The sequence below is a fragment of the Xenopus laevis genome, chromosome 4S (genome assembly GCF_017654675.1).
Source record: "Xenopus laevis strain J_2021 chromosome 4S, Xenopus_laevis_v10.1, whole genome shotgun sequence".
Taxonomy (NCBI): domain Eukaryota; kingdom Metazoa; phylum Chordata; class Amphibia; order Anura; family Pipidae; genus Xenopus; species Xenopus laevis.
The window spans coordinates 41,181,070-41,204,369 of NC_054378.1; the positions used below are offsets into that span (position 1 = coordinate 41,181,070).

The 23,300-nt window shown below is 39.6% G+C and overlaps 1 protein-coding gene across 2 annotated transcripts; it reads right to left on the reverse strand.

Moving 5' to 3' along the window:
• Positions 1 to 14,638: 14,638 nt before the first annotated feature.
• On the reverse strand, positions 14,639 to 19,958 carry LOC108715413. Of its 2 annotated transcripts, none has more exons than XM_018260513.2 (6): positions 19,184 to 19,958; positions 18,326 to 18,433; positions 17,907 to 18,046; positions 17,441 to 17,537; positions 16,985 to 17,109; positions 14,639 to 15,666 (listed from the first exon to the last, which is right to left on the reverse strand). In XM_018260513.2, the coding sequence occupies exons 1-6, from the start codon at positions 19,266 to 19,268 to the stop codon at positions 15,490 to 15,492; spliced, it is 732 nt and encodes a 243-aa protein (XP_018116002.1). In that variant the 5' UTR covers positions 19,269 to 19,958; the 3' UTR covers positions 14,639 to 15,489. The 2 variants fall into 2 exon arrangements, with proteins under 2 accessions (XP_018116002.1, XP_018116001.1); XM_018260512.2 differs by lacking the exon at positions 19,184 to 19,958 and adding an exon at positions 18,561 to 18,695.
• Positions 19,959 to 23,300: the final 3,342 nt, after the last annotated feature.

Genomic DNA, 23,300 nt, shown 5'->3' on the forward strand with positions numbered 1-23,300 from the left:
AAAGAGCCTTTGGCTGCGAGTGGATCAGTAGTCGGAGGGAGAGAAGCAGATTTAGCCGCTGAAGCAGTAGAGAGTGCGGCCCTGGCGCTTCAGAGCCTACACGACATCCATAGTGGTAACTGGACTTGCGCAGGTGAATGGTGCTTGTGCGCATGCGCAAAAAACGCTGCTGACGCGCATGTGCACAAAAACGCTGCTGACGCGCATGCACACAAGAATGCCACTGCACGCGCACACAAACACCAATGCTGCCGCGCATGCACAAGAGATGGGGATGGGGGGCAACCTGACTGGACTGCCTAGGGCACCCAGCTAGCAAGGCCCGCCTCTGCACAGCACCTCGGGCTTCCATAATGCTTTGGCCAGAGGATCAAGTGGTTCTCCAAAGATACTACACTTGATCTTAGCCTAAAGGCAGAGAAGTCTTGGGAGTACTTTTGCCTTAGTCAATATCTGAGTAATTTAAATCACCTATTATTACTTTCCTCAGACTAGCAGCCTTTTCTATTTGCATCAGAAGCTGAGCCTCCTCCTCCTCACTATATATAGTATACTCCTACAATTAATTTGCTGGACTCTTTACAATCAGTAAATAGCAATACCCATAAGACTTCAGCCCCCTCATTTTCTAACATCACTTCCTCCTTTATATTAGCTTTTAAATCCTGCCTAACAAACAGACATAACCCTCCTCCTTTGCTATTGCCTCTGTCCCTCCAAATAAAGCATAGCAACTGATATAAACTAAATGATAGAGATACTAGAGTGTATTGTCAGTTAAAGGAGAACTAACCCTCAAAAATCAATATAGCTAAAAATGCCATATTTTATATATTGAACTTATTGCTCCAACCTAAAGTTTCTGCTTTTCAATAGCAGCAATGATCCAGAACTTGTCACAGGGGGTCACCATCTTGGAAAATGTCTGCAACACTCACATGCTCAGTGAGCTCTGAGCAGCTGTTCTTATTATTCTATTTTTTATCATGGAACATCAGATGTTTGCCATCAGTCACTGACCTTCTTAACACTTCCCTCACCTGCCTCCAACTCTCAGCATTTAAAATCATCACAGAGTTTACAGAGGTATCCCCAGTATTTCACAGCCTTCAATCAAGCACAGCCTTTCTACGGGTGAAGGGTTTGAACATATGGAGTCCACAAAGGACAAGCTTATTCATTAAGGTCCATGTGACAAAGAGAAGGAGAATTCGTTTGAAGACTTGGAACACTATCTTTCACCAATGGAATCCTCTATAGCCAGTGCCAGTTTAACAGCATCTGTTCTTCTTAAGGCTATTGGGAAGGAGATTCATAATACTAAAGGAAATATTGTAACGTATGGTTTCCCCAAAACCCAGAACAAGCCCCAAGGTCCCAGGCTTGACTCACATTTCTGCCTTTAACAACTGCCTTTTGCTTTGGGAGGAGCTCTCTGCTTCTCTGATGCCGCCAGGTCTTAGAGTGAGAGGACCAAGGTGGGAGTTCTGTGCAGGCAAGGGAACTGTAATGTATACAGGAAGGATGGGGAACAGTGAGAGAGTAGTCGTGGAACAGGCAGGGTCAAACAAATAGTGTGGTACAGAATTAGGATCCAGAAGATTAGTCAGTAATCAGGCAAAGTCAAGGACAGGCAAAGGTCAGGAACAGTATGTCAGAGCACAAGCACACCCAGGAACTATTTGAGAATAGACCTATGTTGGGCCATGAGTCAGTACAGTGTAAGGGGTTTTATAGCCAGACTAATGGCTAACAAAGATCACCTGTGGCCATATTGACAACAGGTGAAACGAGCCATGTCTTATTGCAATTACATGGAAAGCAGTAGTGAATGAGGGCCTTGGCTGTCTGCTCACATAGCGCAGTGGCAGTGCAGACAGCACAGAAACATTAGGTCCCTGGTTTAGCTCCAATCACGTTGTTACAAATATGTTATCTTCCCAAAGAAAAAAATGCAGTCCATTATAAATCTGAGCTGCAGTTCAGACACGAGAGGTTTGCTTTCCCTTTTCTGTGCCATGACATGCCTTGAACCTGCCTCTGTGAATTAAAACAATTCATCAAGGGAAACTGTTTCATGTGTCAGATCCATGTAAGCGGAATTTTATAAATGGTAACCACAGGACTGCAATTTACCTATTTTTACCATATGCTGCATTTATTTAAACACCAGAGGGCACTGATGGAATATTCAAATTTGGTGAGACCGTATTCTAAAACTTTTGAACTTGTGCATGAAGAGACATTTAGGCAATCAGCACTAAAGCTCTGTATTACAGTTCTTTAGATGCTTTAAAAAGGAGGTTTATTTTCAATAAAATAAAATTGAAAGAGTAATCTAACCGTAATCTAACCACAATAAAGCATCTAAAGAAGCTTTTAGTCCCTAATATCAGAAAATATCTAGTCCTTCTGCACGAAGATTTGCTGCCCTATATTTAAAATAAAATTGAAAGAGTAATCTAACCACAATAAAGCATCTAAAGAAGCTTTTAGTCCCTAATATCAGAAAATATCTAGTCCTTCTGCACAAAGATTTGCTGCTCTATATTTCTCCTGTATTAAATAGCTGAAGGCTAATCATATCAGTGAGAAAGGCAGAGAAGGAGGATATACAGAATTTGGGAAATTAATGAAGGCATTAGGTATGCTTTGGATTACCATAAATCCAGTTTTCCAATAACTCTAAACTGTTGACCAAACTGGGATTTTAAGGTTACTGACTTCCATATGTTACTGATATAAAGTTTTCAACAATGTGTATCAGCATATGTCTGTAGTTAGGGTTCCGGGAGCCATAGTTTAGTAACAGTCCTAGAAACACAACAGTGATTTAAACTAAAGAACCATTGTCCCCATCACAGTCACTGCAAAAATCCCACTCCCTCTGTGCAACCATATCTGTCTGGCCTATCATGTGGGCTTGTACCTCTAGAGTTGTACTGCTTTGTTTTCAATGTGGTGAAAAATACTTTTTGTACCTCAGAACTGCTCAGATCCTTGGAGTTTGAAAACCCTGAAAAGTACACTCCAGAACCACAAGTTATAAAGCAGGTATTTGTGGTTCTGCAGCTCTTACTGAGAGATTCAGCAAGACTCTCTAAGACTAAAGTTCAAAATGGGCTGGAACAGGCAAAGTTTAAAGAAATATTGGTTAAAAAAAACAATGTTCCTTTTGTGTATTTTATGAGCTAACACATAAAGGCAGTGATACAGTATGTTCTGTACAGGCAGGTATAGGCTGGTCACTTTCATGTCCTTCAGATTCAAGTCTAGAAGGAAGATTTTAAATAAAATACTAGAATCCTTCTTTAAATTGTATTTTTTAAAATAATAGCATGCATTAAAAGTACCCTAACCCCATTAACATATTTTTGGTTGCTCCTTTGTTGACCAACCCAGTAGATTTAGAATCTATGTTTTGTTGCAGAGGTTTGCACTGTAGGTTTGGTGACCCTCGGGTGATCAAAATCTGTGAACAGAGGGGCCCAAACTGAAGGTCAGCTGAATTGGTATTTGGAGTGGATACTTTTTTCTTTCCAAATTTTTCTGAAAACCTACTTTGCAGGCCTGTTATACCAAGTTTACAGATATAGTAAAACATTCAGCTTGCTCTAAGGGGTTAAAACAGAACTAGTTAATGACAATGCACATAGTCAGTATGCTCTGGGCAGCTTAGGGGTTGTTGCCAAACGTTAAGCAGAAAATTAGGTCATTACTGATGCAACATGGCCGATTATTAAATTGTGATGCAAAATGAACTGGTTTCTGACCTGCCATGTAATGCGAATCTAAAATAATTACTAATCAGCCTTGTATCATGACTTTAATATTTTATATACAGTATTTTGTGTGTCAGCCCCTAAGCACAGATAGCTGACAGCAGCAAAGAGCATGGGGCATATTTGCAGATTGCTAGGCTAAGACTATGGTTGGCTTGGCAAACTCAAAACATAATGTTCAGTATTTCTAGCTCACTTCTTTAAGCTTTAGTTCTTTTTTTATCACTTATGGGCTTATTTATCAAAAATCAAATTTGTGAGGTTTTAGAGCTTTTTCTACTTCAAATAAACTCATCATTTAAAAAACTTTGTTTATTTATTAAAAAAATTGTATATAAAAACCATGATTGAATACAATCACAAACAAAACTTGAAAAACATAAATTTGTAAGTTTACAAGCTCATAAAACCCCCAAAAAAATTTGAATTGGTGAGTTTACAAGCTCAGAAAAAAAAATTCTCTAATAAAAAAAAATTGCCAGAATTTTGCCTAGGACAACTCCCGTTGACTTCTACATGACCTCACAAGGTTTTAGATGCTAAAGTTTTACATTCAGGTTTTTTGTGCTTCATAAATTGTAATCATGGCGAAAATTCAGATTTAAACATTGATAAATCACCCCCTTATACATGTCTTTATATGACTGTAACTGTTGTTAGATGGCAATCTTATGTCTTGTATTCATTGATCAGGAGTCCACATCTGATTACTGCCTTAATTAAGCCAAAGGAACTCGCCCCAGTTCACAGGCGATCATATGCAAAAAATTTATATCAAAAGATATCTGTCCCAATGCTTTTTTCTTCAGTATAAAAATATTTTATTTAAATTCACATTAAAATACAGATACATACTGACCCTCACATGGCCGACCTTACGCGTTTCGCACCTTCCAGCGCTTAGTCATAGGTGTCCAGCAATCTTATGTCTTGGTCAAAATATCTAGTCAAGATATGTTACATTGAAACAGAATACAAAGGGGCAGATTCATTAAAGGGCGAAGTGCCCGTCGCTAGCGAAAATTTGCTACAAATCCAATCCGCAAAAACTCAAATTCATCGGATTATCGTGCAAAAACCAGTGAAAACAGCCAAAACTATAGATAACCATGAAGTTTAAAAACATGTTCTAATTGTTAAAGGAACCATCTGCCATTGACTTCTACATGATTTTGACTGGTTTTAGCTGGAACATTTTTGGATTCAAATTTTTAGCAGCTTTGGAGCATAATAAATCTCGAAAAGTTTAGGTTTTTTTTCTCTAAAAGTTCAAGTGTTTCCCCTTTACAAACTCAACAAGAATAAATTGAGGTTTAATAAATAGGCCCCAATGTGTTTGCTTGAAAAAAGGCATCACAGAGGACCCGCACTTTTTACACAGCAGTTTACATTTTTCATTCTATAAATTATTTGTGGTCCAAATTTTTCCCACTGATTTTTTGTGGATTATGCCAGGACTAGATTGTGTATATAATTTTTGACATAATGAGTGACAGCTGACTCTTTCTTATAATATATAATTATAATATATATTTAATTAACTTGGGCATTCTCACTCTCTGACCTATATATAGTCTGCATGTGCTATTCTATTCCTTTAGGTACGTACTTCTTGCCCGTGAAGAATCTCTGCTTCAAGCCATGAAGTTATATAGGAATAATAGCCTTTTCCTGAAGACGTGGAACAACCATATAAGGCAGCTGTGGAAGAACTTGGACATCTTCCCATGCACTACATACCTCAAAGGAAGATGGAGTGCATTGGTAAGGAAATAGACTGTGACTTTATTGCGTTGCCAGCTCAGGAAGGCTCCATGCAGTACTAAAACTGAATTGTCAATGCCGTTTAGTGTTATAAAACAGTACTAAACATAAGCTCAATAGTCGGTGCTAGTATTCACATTTTGTTTCCTCTTATTTTGATGGGTAAGTTAAGTATACAATTTGATGTGTCTTCATATCAGGGCTATTTTAGTTTTTGGTACCTTTTTATTAGATTTGTGTAAAAAAACAAAGCAATACCACAGCAACTGGTGAATGTTCAACAGAATCCTGTCTGCTAACCGAATTAACACGATCCATGGAGTTGCATGATTTAAAAGTGTATATGTTGTGGCTACAGCAGGCTGAAAATATTGGCTTTAACTGCCTAAGACTAAAAGCACACACCTTCTGGCCCCTGGATGCATGTGCACTGATTTGAGCAGTATCCTGACTTCTGGTCCTTGACAGTCGCCTTAAAAGTTGATTTGATTGGTGATTTAGTCAAAGCTTATTGTTACATGAAAAATGTGAATTGACTGTTTTTTTTTTATTTCTCTGGGGTCGCATGCTGGATGGGCACTATGTGACAAGTGCAGTGGAAGGCTCCACCATTCCTGGTCATGTGCGTGTAATCTGTGAATGTGCTGAGGAGTATTGTACCACACCTAGCACCTCAGCCTTGTAAGTATCTGCAATGAAAGTGATGGTGGATAGTGATGGGCGAATTTATTCGAAAGGGCACTAATTCCCGCGATTCGCCGCCAGTGAATAAATTCGTGAAACCGCAGCGCCGCTTTGCGAAATTCATGAATTTTTCGGCGAAGCGAAACGCCCCAAATTCGCCCATCACCAATGGTGGACTAAAACTGCATTAGCACAGGAAACAGAGAGAAAAAATGCCTTTCTTATTTCATGTTTTGCTTTTCCTGCTTTGTGTTTCTACGTAAACGAGTTTGATCTAAATTCCCACAGAAAACAAGTCTGATGAAAATAATGTGACAGTTGTGAGCAGAGCATAGACACGATCATGCAGGCCACAGGAGGCCGCGTCACTCCATAGAGCAGCAACTACAGAGCACAGTGGCTGTCTTCTTTAATTAGCATTCATATTAGACCCAAGGGAATGGGGGTCAGGAATGGAGGGGAGTAAGTGAGACAAGTGGAGAGAGTTTGGAAAGAGAGAAGAAAAACAGATAATGTGGGGAGAGCAACAAGGTGAAAAAACAGGAAAATAGAGTTAGAGGAAAGTCGAGTTGTGAGGTGCAGTGGAAAATTATGAAATGAGAGCAGAGACTTAAGGAGGTTAGAACATGATCAAAGGAAACATAACTGCTCAGACTCACCGCATTTGTAATTTGAAAAATGGCAGCACTTTGCACAAGACCGGGTGCAAGGAACCCTTAGAGTCCCGCACCGCATCCAATGGAGTAGAGAAAAAAAACCAAAGCTCCGCACACCGGACTGTCTGTTAAAAGCCGAAGTTATTATTGGTCCATATTAAAACACATGCTGCATGGTTAGCTTGACACGTTTTGGGACCAGCTGCCCTTAATCAGAACATGACCTTGAAAATATACAGGTGTATTCAACTTGCTTTCAATTTTTCTGTAGGTTATGTTACTTAGGCATCTCTTTATTGATTACACTTCATGAATAACATTCTAAACCCAAGTGAAAGCTGGCCTGCCCTGAAATTAAATACCCATAGATTTCAATGAATTCCTGAATGCATTTACATCACAGTAACAGTTCATATAAGCATCTCTCAGACACGAGAGAATTTTTAATTTTAAAGGGGTTGTTCACCTTTAAATTAACTCTCAGTATGATGTAGAGAGTGATGTTCTGAGACAATTTGCAATTGGTTTTCATTTTTTATTAATTGTGCTTTTTGAGTTATTTTGCTTTTTATTCAGCAGCTCTCCAGTTTGCAGTTTCAGTAGTCTGGTTTCTAGCAACCAAGCATTGATTTGAATAATAGAAGAGGACCTGAATAGAAAGATGAATAATTAAAAGTAGCAATAACAATAAATGTGTAGCCTTACAGAGCATTTGTTTTTAGACGGGGTAAGTGACCCCCCTTTTTGAAAGCTGGAAAGAGTCACAAGAAGAATGCAAATAATTCAAAATCTATAAAAAATTAAATAATGAAGACCAATTGAAAAGTTGCTTAGAATTGGTCATTCTTTAAGCTATTGAAAGTTAACTTAAAGGTGAACCACCCCTTTAAAGCCTCATCCTACTTTGGCTGATTTCAGAATCCATAATTGACCAGTATATATATCTATATATAGTATGTATCTTAGAATGCAAAGTGGACTTACAAATATGATGTAGAATTCAGAGGTTTGCAACGTTAGAGGGGTATAGCAGACAAGTAAGATAAACCTTAATAGTGAAAGTGAAATGGAAAATTTGATACAGACATTAAAGTTTCCAATGGATTATAAAGAATAGAATGTAGCTCTACAATCGAATTTATAGGGTTAAATGTTTGACATGGACACTGTTAGAAGCCTGTGTAGCTTAGAGGATATTCTGCATATAACTGTCAACACTTAATGAGGCAAAACGATCTAAACTTCCAAACAGATCAGCATCTTTAGCAGCCCTACAATGACCTCAGACAGCAGGGGACTGCAGATCCCAGACGCTAAGGGCACTTATCTGCTTTCTCCAGATACTGAAGCCTTTCACTTACTCCTCCTTTATACTCCCTCTCTTTCATCTTTGTTTTAAATTAATATTCATAATCCCACCATCATTATATTTTATAAATTCTATTGTAGAGCTACATTCCATTTTCTATCTCCCTTTTCTTCCCACACCTCCCCGCCATCTCTGTTCAGGCATTCAGGCATTTAAATCTACTTTTTTCTGTTCTAATTATGCCCAGTACATTTGACAATGGTTGTTATATAATGACACATAAATAGCTTTCAAATGGCAAGATCAGACTGTTCCAACATGCTACTAGGGTCAGATATTACTGCAATAGGTATAAATGTCCCCAGAGCAAAAACACACACATACAAGTCTGGGTATTATGAGGAAAATGTGCCCAAGTGCAGTAACCCACAGCAACTTGATATTTGCCTATTCAATATATTATTATTGGAATAGTTTATTTATATAGCACCAATATATTCCATAGTACTTTACATAGATTATAATCTGTAGATTATTTATTCACATATAGTTGGGTCAGTTGTATCAGTCTGTAAACCTTCCTGTCATGTCTTTCGATACTCACGTCCGTAGTGACTGTGGTTACTTCTTTATGGCCCCAGAATGCAGCCAGTATGAAAGTATTTGGAGAACTGATGATGTCCCTACCATCTCTTTAGCAACTTGATCTCTAATCTTTTACAGAGGAGCAGATGACCTGTTTCTTATCTTAGCATTTGTAGTGCTGAAAACACACAGCTGCTCTCAGAGAGTGCAACGCTGGAGGAGTTCATACATGAGGGGTAGGTGGCCATAATCAGTGGTTTATTATTTCGGTTGTCCTTAAGGTGGCCATAGTCGCAAAGATCCGCTTGTTTGGCAACATCGCCAAACGAGCAGATCTTTCCCCGATATGCCATTAACGAGCATGGCTATATCGGGGGTAATCTGATTGTTCGGCCGTATGGCCGAACAATCCGATTACGATGCGCAATGCGCTCCGACAGGATCGGTCGGGTCAAAATCAACCCTGACCAATCGACCAAACGACCGATCGACCAAACGACCGATCTCCGCTGGACGAAAGATGGCGCACGCCACACACGTACGATAGGATCTGTGTGTCTATGGCCACCTTTACTCTCAAATTTAAAGTTCAACTCACACAGCTCCCTTTAATTGTGTTTACATCATTTCGAGATATAGGCAGTTAAGGCTGCTATGCTACTGTATGGTCTCCACAAAACTATACAAAAAGGAAAAATTGATCAACGCACATTCCCTGGTTCCCTGTTTCACAAATTTATTTAGTATCTATGCTAATGCATGTACAGTATTATGCAAAACGAGTTTTTATTTACAAAATTAGATCATACCATACAACGTCAAGGTAAACTCTATATGGTGGTCCTAACTGTGTACCTCTGGACAAGTTTTTTCTGGGTTGGCATCTCCCTGCAGAACTACACGTCTCTGGGTCAGTGTCACCAGACCAAGGTATCTGCTTCAATGGGCTTGATCCTCCCCCACGCCAGTAGCATTTTATAAGGGGAGAGGTTTACCAATACCAAAACATTGATTTTTTACACATACTTGTTCCTTTCTCCCCACTTACAGCTTGTAAAAGACAGTGATTGCCCAGACCAGCACCAAAGTACTGATCTAACAGGGCTTGATCCTCTCCTATGCCACAGCATTAATAGGGGAGAGGTTGCTCTGATCTAAGCAATGGTTTCATAGGCTTGTCCTTCCTCCCCCTCCAGCAGCTTTTAAGTGAGTGATTGCCCAAACCAACACCTATTTTTAGAGGCATAAGGCCACCATTAAAGGGATTGGTGTGGGGCTGCTAAAACCACATGGAAGTCTGACCATTCTCCCTTCAGTAGAACTATAGGCACTCTGCTGAAGTGCACAAAAAAGAAGGATACGTGGGAGCACTTCAAGGCCAAATAAACATACAAAGGAAGTGCAACTGATCTGGCCAGGATAGTTACAAACATACAAAAAGGAAAAAATTGATCAACGCATATTCCCTGGTCCCGTTTCACAAATTAATTTTGTATCTAAGCTAATGCATGTATTTTGCAAAACAGGGTTTGGTAGATACAAAATCATGATCATAAAATTGATAAGCCACCATACCACATGAGACCACTACAGAACTATGAGGGTCACCCTCATAAAATATTAAAGGCTTGTGAGACTATGGAAAACATGTTTTTATGATTTTTCAGGTATCTTTTTGTGGAGGATGGATACAACCTGACCTCACTACTGAGTGCTCTGTCATATATAGAGTCCTTACCCTTACTTTCAGCTCCCAGTAACTGACTGACTGCAAGGGACACTAACAACTTGATATAGCCGGCTGACTGCATTTCTTTGGCTGCTTGGTGACAATTTATCAGATGTAGTGATGGGCAAATTTATTCGGCAGGCGAAAATTTGCGGCAACTTTGCGCATTTCGTTGCCGGCAAATAAATTTGAGAAATTAAACGGATGTCCATTGACTTTAATGTGCGTCAAAAGTCGCCCGCATCAGAATTGTCACCAGCGCCAATTTTGACGCCTGCAAATTTTTGCACGTTTTGCTAATTTCGCAGGAAATTCACGAGACAAATTCGCCCATCACTAATCAGATGCTGTGGATGTTGAGACACTCATACCTTTGCACACCTTTTACATTATCTAGTAGATAACCTTTTTAGTTTTCTTTTTACCCCTGCCAGTTCACGTGGAGGTTGGAAGATGACTGTTCCATTACTTTTATGAATTCAGTTTCTTCATAAACAGACAGTAATAAGAACATTTTAATACAACTTTGCTTCTATGATATAATAAAAGTAAAACTCCATTTAAAGAATAACTTCTACTCTTTTTATTTAATGTAAGTCCTACAAGTTTTATCTGTCATCCAGAATGCAAATATATACATTTTGTTCACAAAATGCTTAAGGGGAGAGTAGAAAGCCTAGTCATTATCCTTTTAGAAAACCCAGCAGCCAGAACTTTCTTATTTGCATCTGATTCCAACCTTAAAGGGGTAGATGACCTTTTACTTATGTAAACCAGGGTATTGCTGCAATATACAAGTATTAAGGAGCATACTTTATTTTTGATAAGTGAAAACAAAATTTCAGTGCAAGTTTTACAAATTATACCTCCCACTATGAATTGCTGACTCAGTGTGTCTAAAATAGAAATTTCCAAATAATGGGAAAATAAGCATATTAATTGGATTACAAGTAATTCTATTTGAAACAAATAAGTCATCAAAATAGAACCAATGTTTTCCCAAGAGGCATTTGTGACTGTCTATTGAATGAAAACAGAGAAGTATTCTCAGACAAGCCCCATAAGGAGCTGATTATTTTGTTATATTTCATTGTTCTTATTCTTAGTGGCAATGCTGTTCATCAGATTAATATAGAATGCAAGTGTTGCATAGTCTTGCGCTAGAATATATGCATAAGTGCACAAATGTACACCATTCTCAAAGGCACTTGAACTCAAATGCTTGTAGCAACTTATACTTGTTTGGCCTGCTCTGATAAATTGTATCTAACTTTGCACATAGATGCTAAGGATTAGTGATCTGTGGGATGGCCCAAACCCACCCAACCCATGGGCAAACGCACATCCTTGTCAGGCCAAAGCTTGTAGTCCATCCTGCCAGTGACATCATTATGAACTCATTTGCAGTCACAATTTATATGTTCATACTATCATTGATCCACCTCTTTAGTGACTGCAGATGGACAGGTCTGGCACGGTCATGTAAGTGGTGATGGCTTGCTAGGTCAGGTTGGATCAGGTTGGGAGTGGTTGGATTAGGGTAAGGTGCAGGTAAACTTTTTGTCAACCTCTACAGCACCACTAGGGATCACTGAAATTACTGCCAATATGGACCTGGTGGCAAATCCAAGGTTTCCTTAGCAGGTTGTGTCTATGGAGGCAGTTGATGCTAATGGACATCACACCATACCCACTCTTAAACTTAAGCTGGCCATAGATGCAAAGATCAGATCGTTCCCCATCTCCCGACCTGCCACTAACCATTCAGATCAAATAAAGTAGAAAAGAACAGATCAGCCGATGTTCTGCCCCTGACAGCAATCATACGAAATTTATGTCCGACAAAAGCTGGTGACAGTCTCCCACTGAAAATTGTCGGATTGGCAATACATGCAGAGATATTATCGGCAGTCAACAGAAATTTTCTAACCTGTCCGATCGACCAAACGACTGATCTTCGCGAAAAATGTCGGGACTCTCCACACACGGGCCAAAAATTGTACGAATCCTCGATTCGTACGATCGGATCTTTGCGTCTATGGCCAGCTTTAGCAGCACAAGTAAAACTTGCAGTGGACACTACTAAGCAGGAACCCACAATTATTTTGTAGTGCTGTGAAAAACTAAAGATGGCCCTACGTGGCACATTTATGCTGCCAATTCAGGCCGAGTGAGCATCTTATCTGACCCTGTAAGGCTCTCTATGAGTGGGCAGGTGTAAAGATCCCATCTGCCTGTATCTCCATTTTTATAACTGGCCAATTGGTCAGATCAGCACAATATCACCCACTTCAAAATGGGCATATCAGGGAAGGATTGCCAAGCAAACAGATCTTTCCATGCATGGCCAGCTTACCCCTATCAGGCTGACTCCTCAAAAATGTATGTTTTTGTGACATTTGATAAATAAACAGTTTAATCTATTGGGGGAACACACTGTAGTTGAAATTAGGCAGGAGATTTTTATAAATGTCCCCCACCTGTAGCTAAATTAAGAAGTCTTCAAACAGAATTCTGTTACAGATGAATGCTGCTCCGTGTCTAATATGAACATATTTACCAGGGACAACATTCAATAATTCCTTGTGTGCTGGATGATTCCCAAGCTCCGAAAACTTTGTCTGAGCATCTCACTGAGGCTTTGAGAGATCTCTCTGCTTTTAATTAAGGCAGAGTCACTCAGTGCTACGAGCTTAGGAATGCTGATTGTGCTCTGCACTCCTGGCAGGCTTCCTAGACCTATAGGAAATGCTGCATGCAAGTCTTTCCTGAGATCTTCTATTTGTTAAAGTACACTGTGCTAAAGCAAGTTGATCAGAACCATCTGTAATTGTTAAGCCACCCTCCTAGTATTCTTATTTTCCCAAGTTGAGGAGCTTGCACTTTTGCCATTTTGTGGGCAAACTCTACCTGAGTTTTGGCTTATGGGGACTTGTCATGGCTGCTTTTCCCTTGTAAAAGGAGCAGAAACAAATCAATGTGATCACCATGAATTATTCCCTAAAATCTTTCAATCCTGCTGTAAATCCAATAATGTAGAGAACATAAATAAGTAGTTCTCCTTCAATCTCGGCAAGTATGCATTCTCCCTCAGACAGCAAGGTTAATTGCCTTTGGGTTGCCCACTTTACACTCCATCCTTTCACTCATTTGATCTTCTAACGGAAAGCAGTCTCAACATTTGGAAACAGGGGTGTTTTGGGGCTGCCGCACCCAGTGTGTCCCACATTTGCACTGCAAGATGGTCCTTCAATGTTTTTTATGGCCTCCAGCCAGGTTAGGGCTCAACTGACACATCTGTATAACCTCATCATATTATTATGTGACTCCTGAACATGTTAAAATTGACCACATCCCATACAAATCAGTCTTGTAAACAAAATTGCAACCACCGTGTTTTCTTCTACTATTTATTCTTCTTCTTTAAATGTTTAATTAAAAATCCCATTCTAATACATACAGTGTGAATATAAAATAATACTGCTTTTAACGTAGAGAGGAGCTAAGGGTTTGCTTCACTTAAAAAGTAGAGCAATAAAGAAGCAAGAGTCAGACAAAAAAGTGTGCTTCTTAGAATGAATTACAGGAAAGCAAATCTCATTTCATTTGATTATCAAAGTGTTCCTTAAAAGGAAAACTTGGAACTTTGGAAAAACACAATGTATATGTTTTTCTACCAGCTGTTCACTATACCACCAGTGGGAAAGCATTTAGAGGAGATTTAATCTCTTTATGTGCCATTTGGCCTTAAGAAACTAATTGTATTCATGAAAGAATGAAAGAGTGTCATCTGTAGAGATTTTCTATTTGCTGCTGGGTATTGTTGGTTAAACATATATCACATATGTCACGTAATACATTTAGTGGCTGTTTCATTAAATATCCCAGACAAGTGTACTACAGGTATGGGACCTGTTATCCAGAATGTTTGGGACCTGAGGTTTTCTGGATAATGGATCTTTCTGTAATTTGGATTATCATACCTTAAATCTACTAGAAAAGCACTTAAGCATTCATTAAACCCAATAGTCTGGTTTTGCTTCCAATAAGCATTAATTATATCTTATTTTGGATCAACTACAATGTTTTATTATTACAAAGAAAAAGGGAAATCATTTTTAAAAAAATTGGATTGATATAAAATGGAGGCTATGGGAGATGGCCATTCCATAATTCAGAGCTTTCTGGATAACAGGTTTCCAGATCACAGATCCCATACCTGTATTATGTACTGCTGAACTTCCAGAGAAAAAGGATACAAAAATAAGCGCCTGTTGGAGAAGTCAGAGCATGTGGATGGATTAATGCAATAAAAAGGGATAGCTAATTATCATTAAGCTTTTAGGCTAAAGACAAGGGATCATGTCATACATAAACTCTGTTTAGTTCAGAGATATCACAAACATGCACATTATAAATATCTTATGAATCATCTATAAATCTGTAATTTGCTACTAAGTGTGACTGTAAAAAGTTATGGTGTGTATAGTACTAGGGGATTATTATAAAAGAACAACTTTCACCCACACACACACACACAAGAACATCAATAATAAGCAACATGGTTTACCAAAAGGAGTTATAGAAATCAGGAGTAAACTGTTTAACATATATTTGCCTACTGCTCAGTTTCCATAACTGACTAGTTTTCCATGCTATCCACAGTCTAATACTGTACATATCCGTAGGTCTGTGCCTGTGTAAAGTCTACGTGTTCTTAGGAAATACAAGATTGGATAATAGGCAGTTGCTGTAACTAGAGATACAGTAGTACAGTCCTGTGTTTTTTAAGTCCTTTAAGTACCCATTTTGTTATAGAGGAGGTAGGTATAATATCTGTTAAATATTCTAAATTTAATGGGTCCTGGCATTTAGCCTGATTTGTACAGTATATGCTGGGGTCATTTTGTGCAGTTCATAGAAGGATGTATGATGTATTGGCCAGGGTGATTTTTACCAATGTTAAATCTGTCCCACATCCTACAGCTTCCCTTCCAAGATGAGGGTCTTGAGGTCTGTGGTAGACTTGACGCATAATACAGTATGCGACACTCGCTTTTTCTCTACTACCGTTGCTATGGCTTCTCCAACCTCCAGATGACTGACATATCCAGGGCCCAGGCGTTCAGGTTTGGCTACTCCCATGTTGATCTTTATCTGGGGAATAAAGAAAACAAAAAGAAACTATGAGAATGTTTTCTGTACATTTAATTATACTTTGTTGCATTTATAGTACAGGTATGGGACCTGTTATCCAGAATGCTCAGGACCTGGGGCTTTCCGGATAACAGATCTTTTGGATCTTCATACCTTTAGTATACTAGAAATTATATCTTAGTTTGGACCAAGTACAAGGTACTGTTCTACTATTACGAAGAAATAGTAATATTTTTAAGAAATGTGGATTATTTGGATATAATGGAGTTTATGGGAGACCTCCATTCTGTAATTCGAAGCTTTATGGATAACGGATCCCCTACTTCTACTTTGAAAAAACGTTGGAAGAGCATAGCTTCTTTTTTTATCACAATACTTCTAAAACCAGTGGAAGTCTTGGAAGACTTTTGGTCCATTAACCCTGTGGCTGTCAGACTCTCAATTCAAGCATCTTTGGAGGTCCAACCCCCCCCCCCCCAGCTTACAAAATGAAGTGGATCAGTCATTGAACCATATTTCTTGGTTCTCTATAAATACATGCAAATAATAATACTTTAGATATAAAAAAGGACAATCTGCTTTATAATCAACAATATGGGGCCGATTCATCAATAGTCGAATATCGAGGGTTAATTAACCCTCGATATTCGACTGGGAACTAAAATCGTTCGACTTCGAATATCGAAGTCGAACGATTTAGCGCTAATCCTACGTTCGATCGATCGAAGGATTTTTCGTTCGATCGAACGATTAAATCGTTCGAATCAAACGATTCGAACGATTTTAATCCAACGATCGAAGGAAAATCCTTCGATCAAAAAAAGGTTAGCAAGCCTATGGGGACCTTCCCCATAGGCTAACATTGACTTCGGTAGCTTTTAGCTGCCGAAGTAGGGGGTCGAAGTTTTTTTTAAAGGGAAAGTACTTCGACTATCGAATGGTCGAATAGTCGAACGATTTTTCGTTCGAATCGTTCGATTTCGTTCGAATTCGAACGAATTTAACCAATTCGATGGTCGAAGTACCCAAAAAATACTTCGAAATTCGAATTTTTTTAATTCGAATCCTTCACTCGAGCTTAGTGAATCGGCCCCCAAGTGTCTGGGTTTTGCCTTATGATGCTACTTCTATATAACATTTTCTTTACATTTGTTATTGCCAGACTTGTGTCAGACTATTAAGGAATGCTGTACCTCAGGCATGCTTTTTACTTGTGGCAGAAATATAATTATCCAGAAGTAACAGAATTATTGAATCAGTTCTATTTTCTTCTATTGTCAGATCTGCAAACCCACACATTGTTTTATTTAGCACATACCTCATTAAGTTTACATGGAACTTCTGGATATTCCTCACGGACAACCTGGGAAAAGGCCAGGGCTCCTGCTGCACCCAAAGTTAGGAATCCTGTTCCTGGCATAAGCAGGCGTTCTCCAGCCCCCCCTGTGGTAGTGAGAGAGAAGGCTGAATGTATGGATATTAGGAACATGTCAATGTATATTGAATTATAATCTGTATGTTAATTTAAAAAAGTAATATTTTGAGATACTGGGTTAACTACATGATAGCCATGTGTTAGAAACCCATAATTATTAAGTGCTGTCACCAGCCCACCTACTCCACTCCCAAACACCTCTGTTCATATGGATCCAGAATTATCTGTCCATTTAATTCTCCAAGGAAAAAAAAACAAGACATTCTGCTTTAACTTGGGATATCTTAGTGCAGAAACTCTGCAGCTGGCTGTATGAAGATTATGTAGGAATGTCCATGCCTGTAATGAAGGTATAGGTGGCATCTGGATCATCCTTCACTAAAGGGAAGAAAGCTTTCCAGGCAGTGAATGTACTGAGCAGGAGGGTCTCCAGCACCTACAAACAAATTTGTAGTAAAAGCCAAGTTATTTCTCTTTAGCTGTAACTTGAACACAAGAATCATTAGAAAAATGGGTATGTTTGACTAAGATATTCATTTTCTTGTACCAGGGTTGCGTTAGATATTTTTATTTATTCAGTATTTATTTGGAATATATTTAATAGCTATTTGGAAAGCAGCATCTATTAATGAATAATCCCAGTGTAAAGCTGCAAGTTCAGCTGCACAGCAAGACATTCAATCTGAGTGAAGTATATCCACATACTGAATGTAACCAGAGCTTTCTATAATGATTTAGGTATAACATTGTGCTTGTATCAGACATGCTTGCCTGCCCTCACCCTGTTATCCCGCACTGATCATACCTTTTGCAGCTCCTGCAATGACTGCATGTGTGGAGGGCCCCCCTGCCACCAGCTAAACCCGAGTGAGGACACCACATCTGTTACCTTTCCTACTTGACTGAGCAAAGTTGCTGCTGCCTTTTGTGCCCCTTCCTCAGAACCTGCATGACCCAAACATAGAATCACACATTGACAAAGGCAAACCAACAACAAAAGTGACATAATATCAATACAAAACAAAATATATAACAAGCAGGTGTGTTCTGTGCCACCCAGAGCTTTCCAAACCAGATCAAGTAGATCAATGTGTGGCCACTTGATAAAAATAAACATTTGCTGTACACCTATGCATGGTGAAAATGCCAGCAAATAAGTGCCTCATGTATATTGGCGTCAGGGTTACTTGATAAAGATGTTCATCTCCCTGTACTGCATCTCACCCACATCTCCAAGCAAAGTATAGAGATTCTCTTTGCAAGAAACTGGTACAAAACTCTTCATCATATCTAGTCTTGATGTATCCCTTGAAATAACAGCCACTCGAAAGCCTGTGACAAGAACAACAGTGATAACATAAAAGGATACAGATCCTTAACAGTTCTTAACATTTCCAAATTCCCACTCTCTTAAAGGAGAAGGAAAGGATTTACATGAAAATCCCTTTAATATAATTACCATACTTCTGCCTCCCAAACAGCTATAGCAGTTCTTCTGGATGAGCATTATTTATCCAGCTTGCTGTCTTGAAAGTAAGCCCTCTCTTAAATAGATTGCAGTTGCCATTTTCAAGCTGCTGACATCACTTCCGCCCGTGTCTCCTACACTGTAAACTGCAGCTTTAGGGAGAGGGGCTGTGCAGGACTGTCTTGAAAAAACAGAGGAGAGTTCCGATTGGACAATGGGATTAAGTGGGCGGGGCTAACGAGGGCAAGACTTTCAGCACGTACAGGCTGAATATGCTAATGAAGAAAAAAAAAAAAAACGGCAGCAGCAGCTCAGCAGTGAGGTGCGCATGTGTTTGCCCGGGGAAATCTCTGTTGGAGGAGAAAGGAAGCAGCTCTGGATTGAAACAGGTACCTAATAGCAGGACCTGACTTTGCCATTACAAAGTCAAACTAAGCAACATTACATTGAGCTGGGGGAATATGTTAGAGACTATATTAAGGCTGAGATTTTTAGGGAATGTTGTTTAGAGACTTTCCTTCTCCTTTAAGTGATTCCCATCACCCCCTCCAACATGATTTCATATTGAATTATCTCCTCCCCCTTCTATCAATAACTGCTTGATTGTGTCTTACCTTTCTGCAAAAGACATTTCACAATCCCTGAACCCACAGTGCCAGCTCCTCCAAGAACCAAAACAAGCCTTTGTGAAGATGACATAGTGTAGTGTTGTAGATGCTGTTACAGAATAAACTGGTGAGAAACATAACAGGGCACATAGAGTATCTAATATGTAGAGAGAAATTCATTCAGCTGCAAAAGAGCCCAATATTAATAGAGCTTGCTCCCTCCCCAGATCTTTCTTACCTCCCCCAAACCCAGCCAAAATACCATCCTCTTCTTTTATCCTCCCCCTGAATTTTCCCTATTGACAAACCAATTCAAATCTGACTGCAAACTCTCTAGAAGTGTTTGTTATGCCGTATATCAATGTACAACGAGTAAATACAAGCAATGAAATGGCCACAAAAAACTCACATTCATAGATGAATCTTATTGCAGAGGCAGCTAGATATTATTTAACTTACTGAAAAGTGGAAACATCCAAAGCTTGTCCTATGGTTTAGCTGCTATTGAGCATCCTCTGCTGTCTGCTTTGTCTATAAGTTTTGTGTGCTTTGTGCCCCATTTTCTGTTATTACCTCATTTTGTTCATCTTGGTATACTATACAGCATAACCTGAATGATCATTTGCCGTCTCTCGCGCAAGTCAGTGGCAAGCTATTTCAAGTGGCAAGAAATCAGTTGTTTTCTCTGGCCTTAATCCTTCTTTATACCACTCTCTATGGGGCATATTTGTCAAAGGTTGGACTCACCACCATTCGCTAGAAGAAAATTGTACTGTAAAACTCATTCTTATCAAAGTGACAACTTTCACATCTATAAAATCTTAGGCTCAAGCCACAAAGGGCTGACTCATAGAATCAGCCCCTCCTCTGGCATCAGCTTTCTCCTTTGACTGCACCCGGAGTCATTGCACTGGCCCGGATACAGACACATGGAGCAGATTTCAGCACCTACTATGTAATGTTTTTCCCCCATGTTTCCACCACAATTGGGTTGCATGATAGGTTGCTTCCATTGCAACTGGCATGCAATGCATCAATAAGGTAGAAAAGTAGCTTCTGCTTTAGTAAATCAAGCAAAAGTTGCGGTGCATCCTATTTGTGTTGAAATGGTATCACTTTTGGCACACCCCATTAATAACAGCATTAGCAGCAAATTACATGGAGCAAGTCGGTTGTGGCCATTGATGTACATGCTGAGGAAACCCTGGAGTACTGGCAGCAGATGTAGCCTGATGGTAGATACTGAGTTTCCTTTAATACTTGCTTTGTTAATTACAAACACAAGTACCTTTCTAATCAGTATCAACGCACACTCAATTTTGCATCTGTATGTGGCCATATTTGCGAACAAGATGTTAATTGTTTAATTATGTGATAATTGTAGCAGGAAATCGACACCAGGGTACACTAAATATGAATGCCAGGGGTCCACTGAACAGTTTGATGCCCATTGTGCATAGGATTAACAAAGTATCTGGCGTTTAGAGGCCCCAAAATTAAGTTAGTGCATAAAACTTGTTCTGGAAGTCAACACATTTTTTTGCAGGGTAAAAACACAAAAAAATACGTTGGCCCCCCAAAACCATACATTTTGGAAGGTACACATTCAGCTGAATCTTAAATGGGTAACCATATCTTTCTACTCCAAATTACTCACTCGCAATGCGTTTCCAAAAATTGGCCGTTTTTATGAAATTGTGATGTTTGGTCTCCCAAACCCAGAGCAAACCCCAAGGTCCTGGTTACGGCTCACTCTTCTGCCTATAACAACCGACTTTTACTTCGGGAGGAGCCCTTCACTACTCGAATGCCGCCAGGGAGAGAGCACCGTCAGCCCTTCAGTACGTGCATCGGCATGCATGAGGACGGATGCTGCAGGCATCCTCGTCGCATCCCACTAGACCACCAGGGTGAGTTTTCACATTGCCCCCCCCTCCCTCTGGACCCCTAGGTCTATCAGGAAACCTTGAAATGGTCCGCATGAACATCAGAGGCAGGAACCCAAGACCTCTCCTCATGACCGTAACCCTTCCAATGTACAAGATATTGGGAATCCACTAATCTCTGGACTAAATATTTAAGTTGACCTGCATTAGAAATGGGAGGAGGAGAATTCTCATGAACAATTCTAGCAGGTTTCGAAAAAAGATACATGAAAACAGTTAGATATTTTAGGTGGCAGATCCAAACTGACAGTAATCACCTCACATACAGAAAAGGACCAATGAATTTAAGACCTAACTTGATGGAAGGGACTTTTTGTGGAATGTTCTTAGAGGACAACCACACCTTATCACCAACCTGGTGGTGAAGCTCTCCTGTGCCTATGTCTTTTTTGGGCAGCAACTGCAGCAGACAAAGAGTCTTGGACCCCTTGCCAATCTTGTAAAAATGATGAACTAAGATGTTGACAGTGGGAACATCTGAGGAAAGATCAGAAAAAGAAAAAACTCCAGGATGATGATCAAACACAGTAAAAGAAATGGAGACTCCTGTGGACGAGTAAGTAGCGTTATTATATGCAAACTCGGGCCAAGGAAGAAAATCTGCCCAAAGAGACCGAATATTGGAAATATAACATCTAAGAAATTTTTCCAGAGATTGATTTGTTCTCTCTGTCTGGCCGTTGGTTTGTGGGTGATAGGCAGAGGAGAAAGATAAATCAGTAACCATAAGGGAACAAAAAGCCCTCCAAAATTTTGACACAAATTCAGCTCCCCTATCAGAAACAATGTTCAATGGGGACCCATGAAACTTAAATATGTTTTCAAAAAAGGCTCTGAAAGAGATTTAGCAAAGGGGAGGGAGGGAAATAAAATGAGACATCTTACTAAAACGGTCTACCACCACTCAGATGACTGTACACCCCTTAGAGAGAGGCAACTCCTCAATGAAATCTATGGAGATATGGGTCCATGGACTCAGGAATGGGAAGTGATTGTAGCAGTCCCTGAGGTAAAGACCTGGACAGTTTTGCATGTTGGCAAACTGTTTGTTTATTAAAATCAGTTGCTCTAATTGAGCCTGTTGAGTGCAGTACTTATATATAATACTCAAATGAATATCTTGTAAATTATATACTTATAAACAGTGAGTTCTGATGTCATCAGTTATAAACGGTGAGTTCTGATTTCATTTCTGTCACATGACTAACTAAAACTTGTGTATTATAATAAATAAAGTACCCCCAGTTGCAAAATATTGCCCAGCCGGCACAGTGTACCCCTCCTCTCTCCCCTTTAAATGTATATCCTCCTGTCCTTTGATGTCTCCCAGTGCCTTCTAAACTTCCCAGTGCTCTTCTGTCTTTTCTCTTTTATACATGCTTTTCAGTAATGGACGAATTTGCGCCAGCGTCAGCTTCACACCCCTCGCACCACTTTGCCAGGAGCAAATGCGATACGAATACGCTAATTCACTAAAAAGTTTCGTCGAACGCTGGCAACTTTTCACTAGCGTTACTTCGCCTTTGCGAGCATTTCATAGCGAAGATGCGCTAGCACTCATTTGTGCCTACCGAAAATTCACTAGTGATCTTGTGCTTAGGTCAATTTGCATGGAGTTTTATGGAGGTCTTTATAATAAATGTTGGTACAAATGATGGAAGTTACCACTTTTATTACACATGAAACTTAATAAAGACAAGAGAGTTAATACAATGCCCTACACATGAGCCCACTGTAAAATGAATGTTCCATATTTTATAAAATGTGTGGAGAAAACCGATTACTCAAAAAAAGTCTAAGATAGGACTTTTCCAGCCCATTCTGCTTATAAAAAAAGGAAAAGTCGCCAGCGTTTTTTGAAATTTAATGCATTTTCGGCACACAGGACACGATGTAAGTGACAGAAGATTGAGGAAGATGTAGCTGCTTTTTGGCACTTCGCCTGGTCTGAGGTGGCGAAGGCAACTCTGGCAAAAGAGGTAACGTTCAGTAAAATCTTTGGTGGAGTAGTGCCCGTTTCCCTGGAGAGAAAATACGCCTGGCGATAGGGTCCGAAACTGCACTAGCGGCGGTCTGGTCCGCCAGCGAATTGGTGCTTGCACCTGTTAGTGAATTGGCGATGTCCCTGCGGGTGGCGAATTGTCGCCAGCGTTAGACACTTCGCTCTTTATAAATCT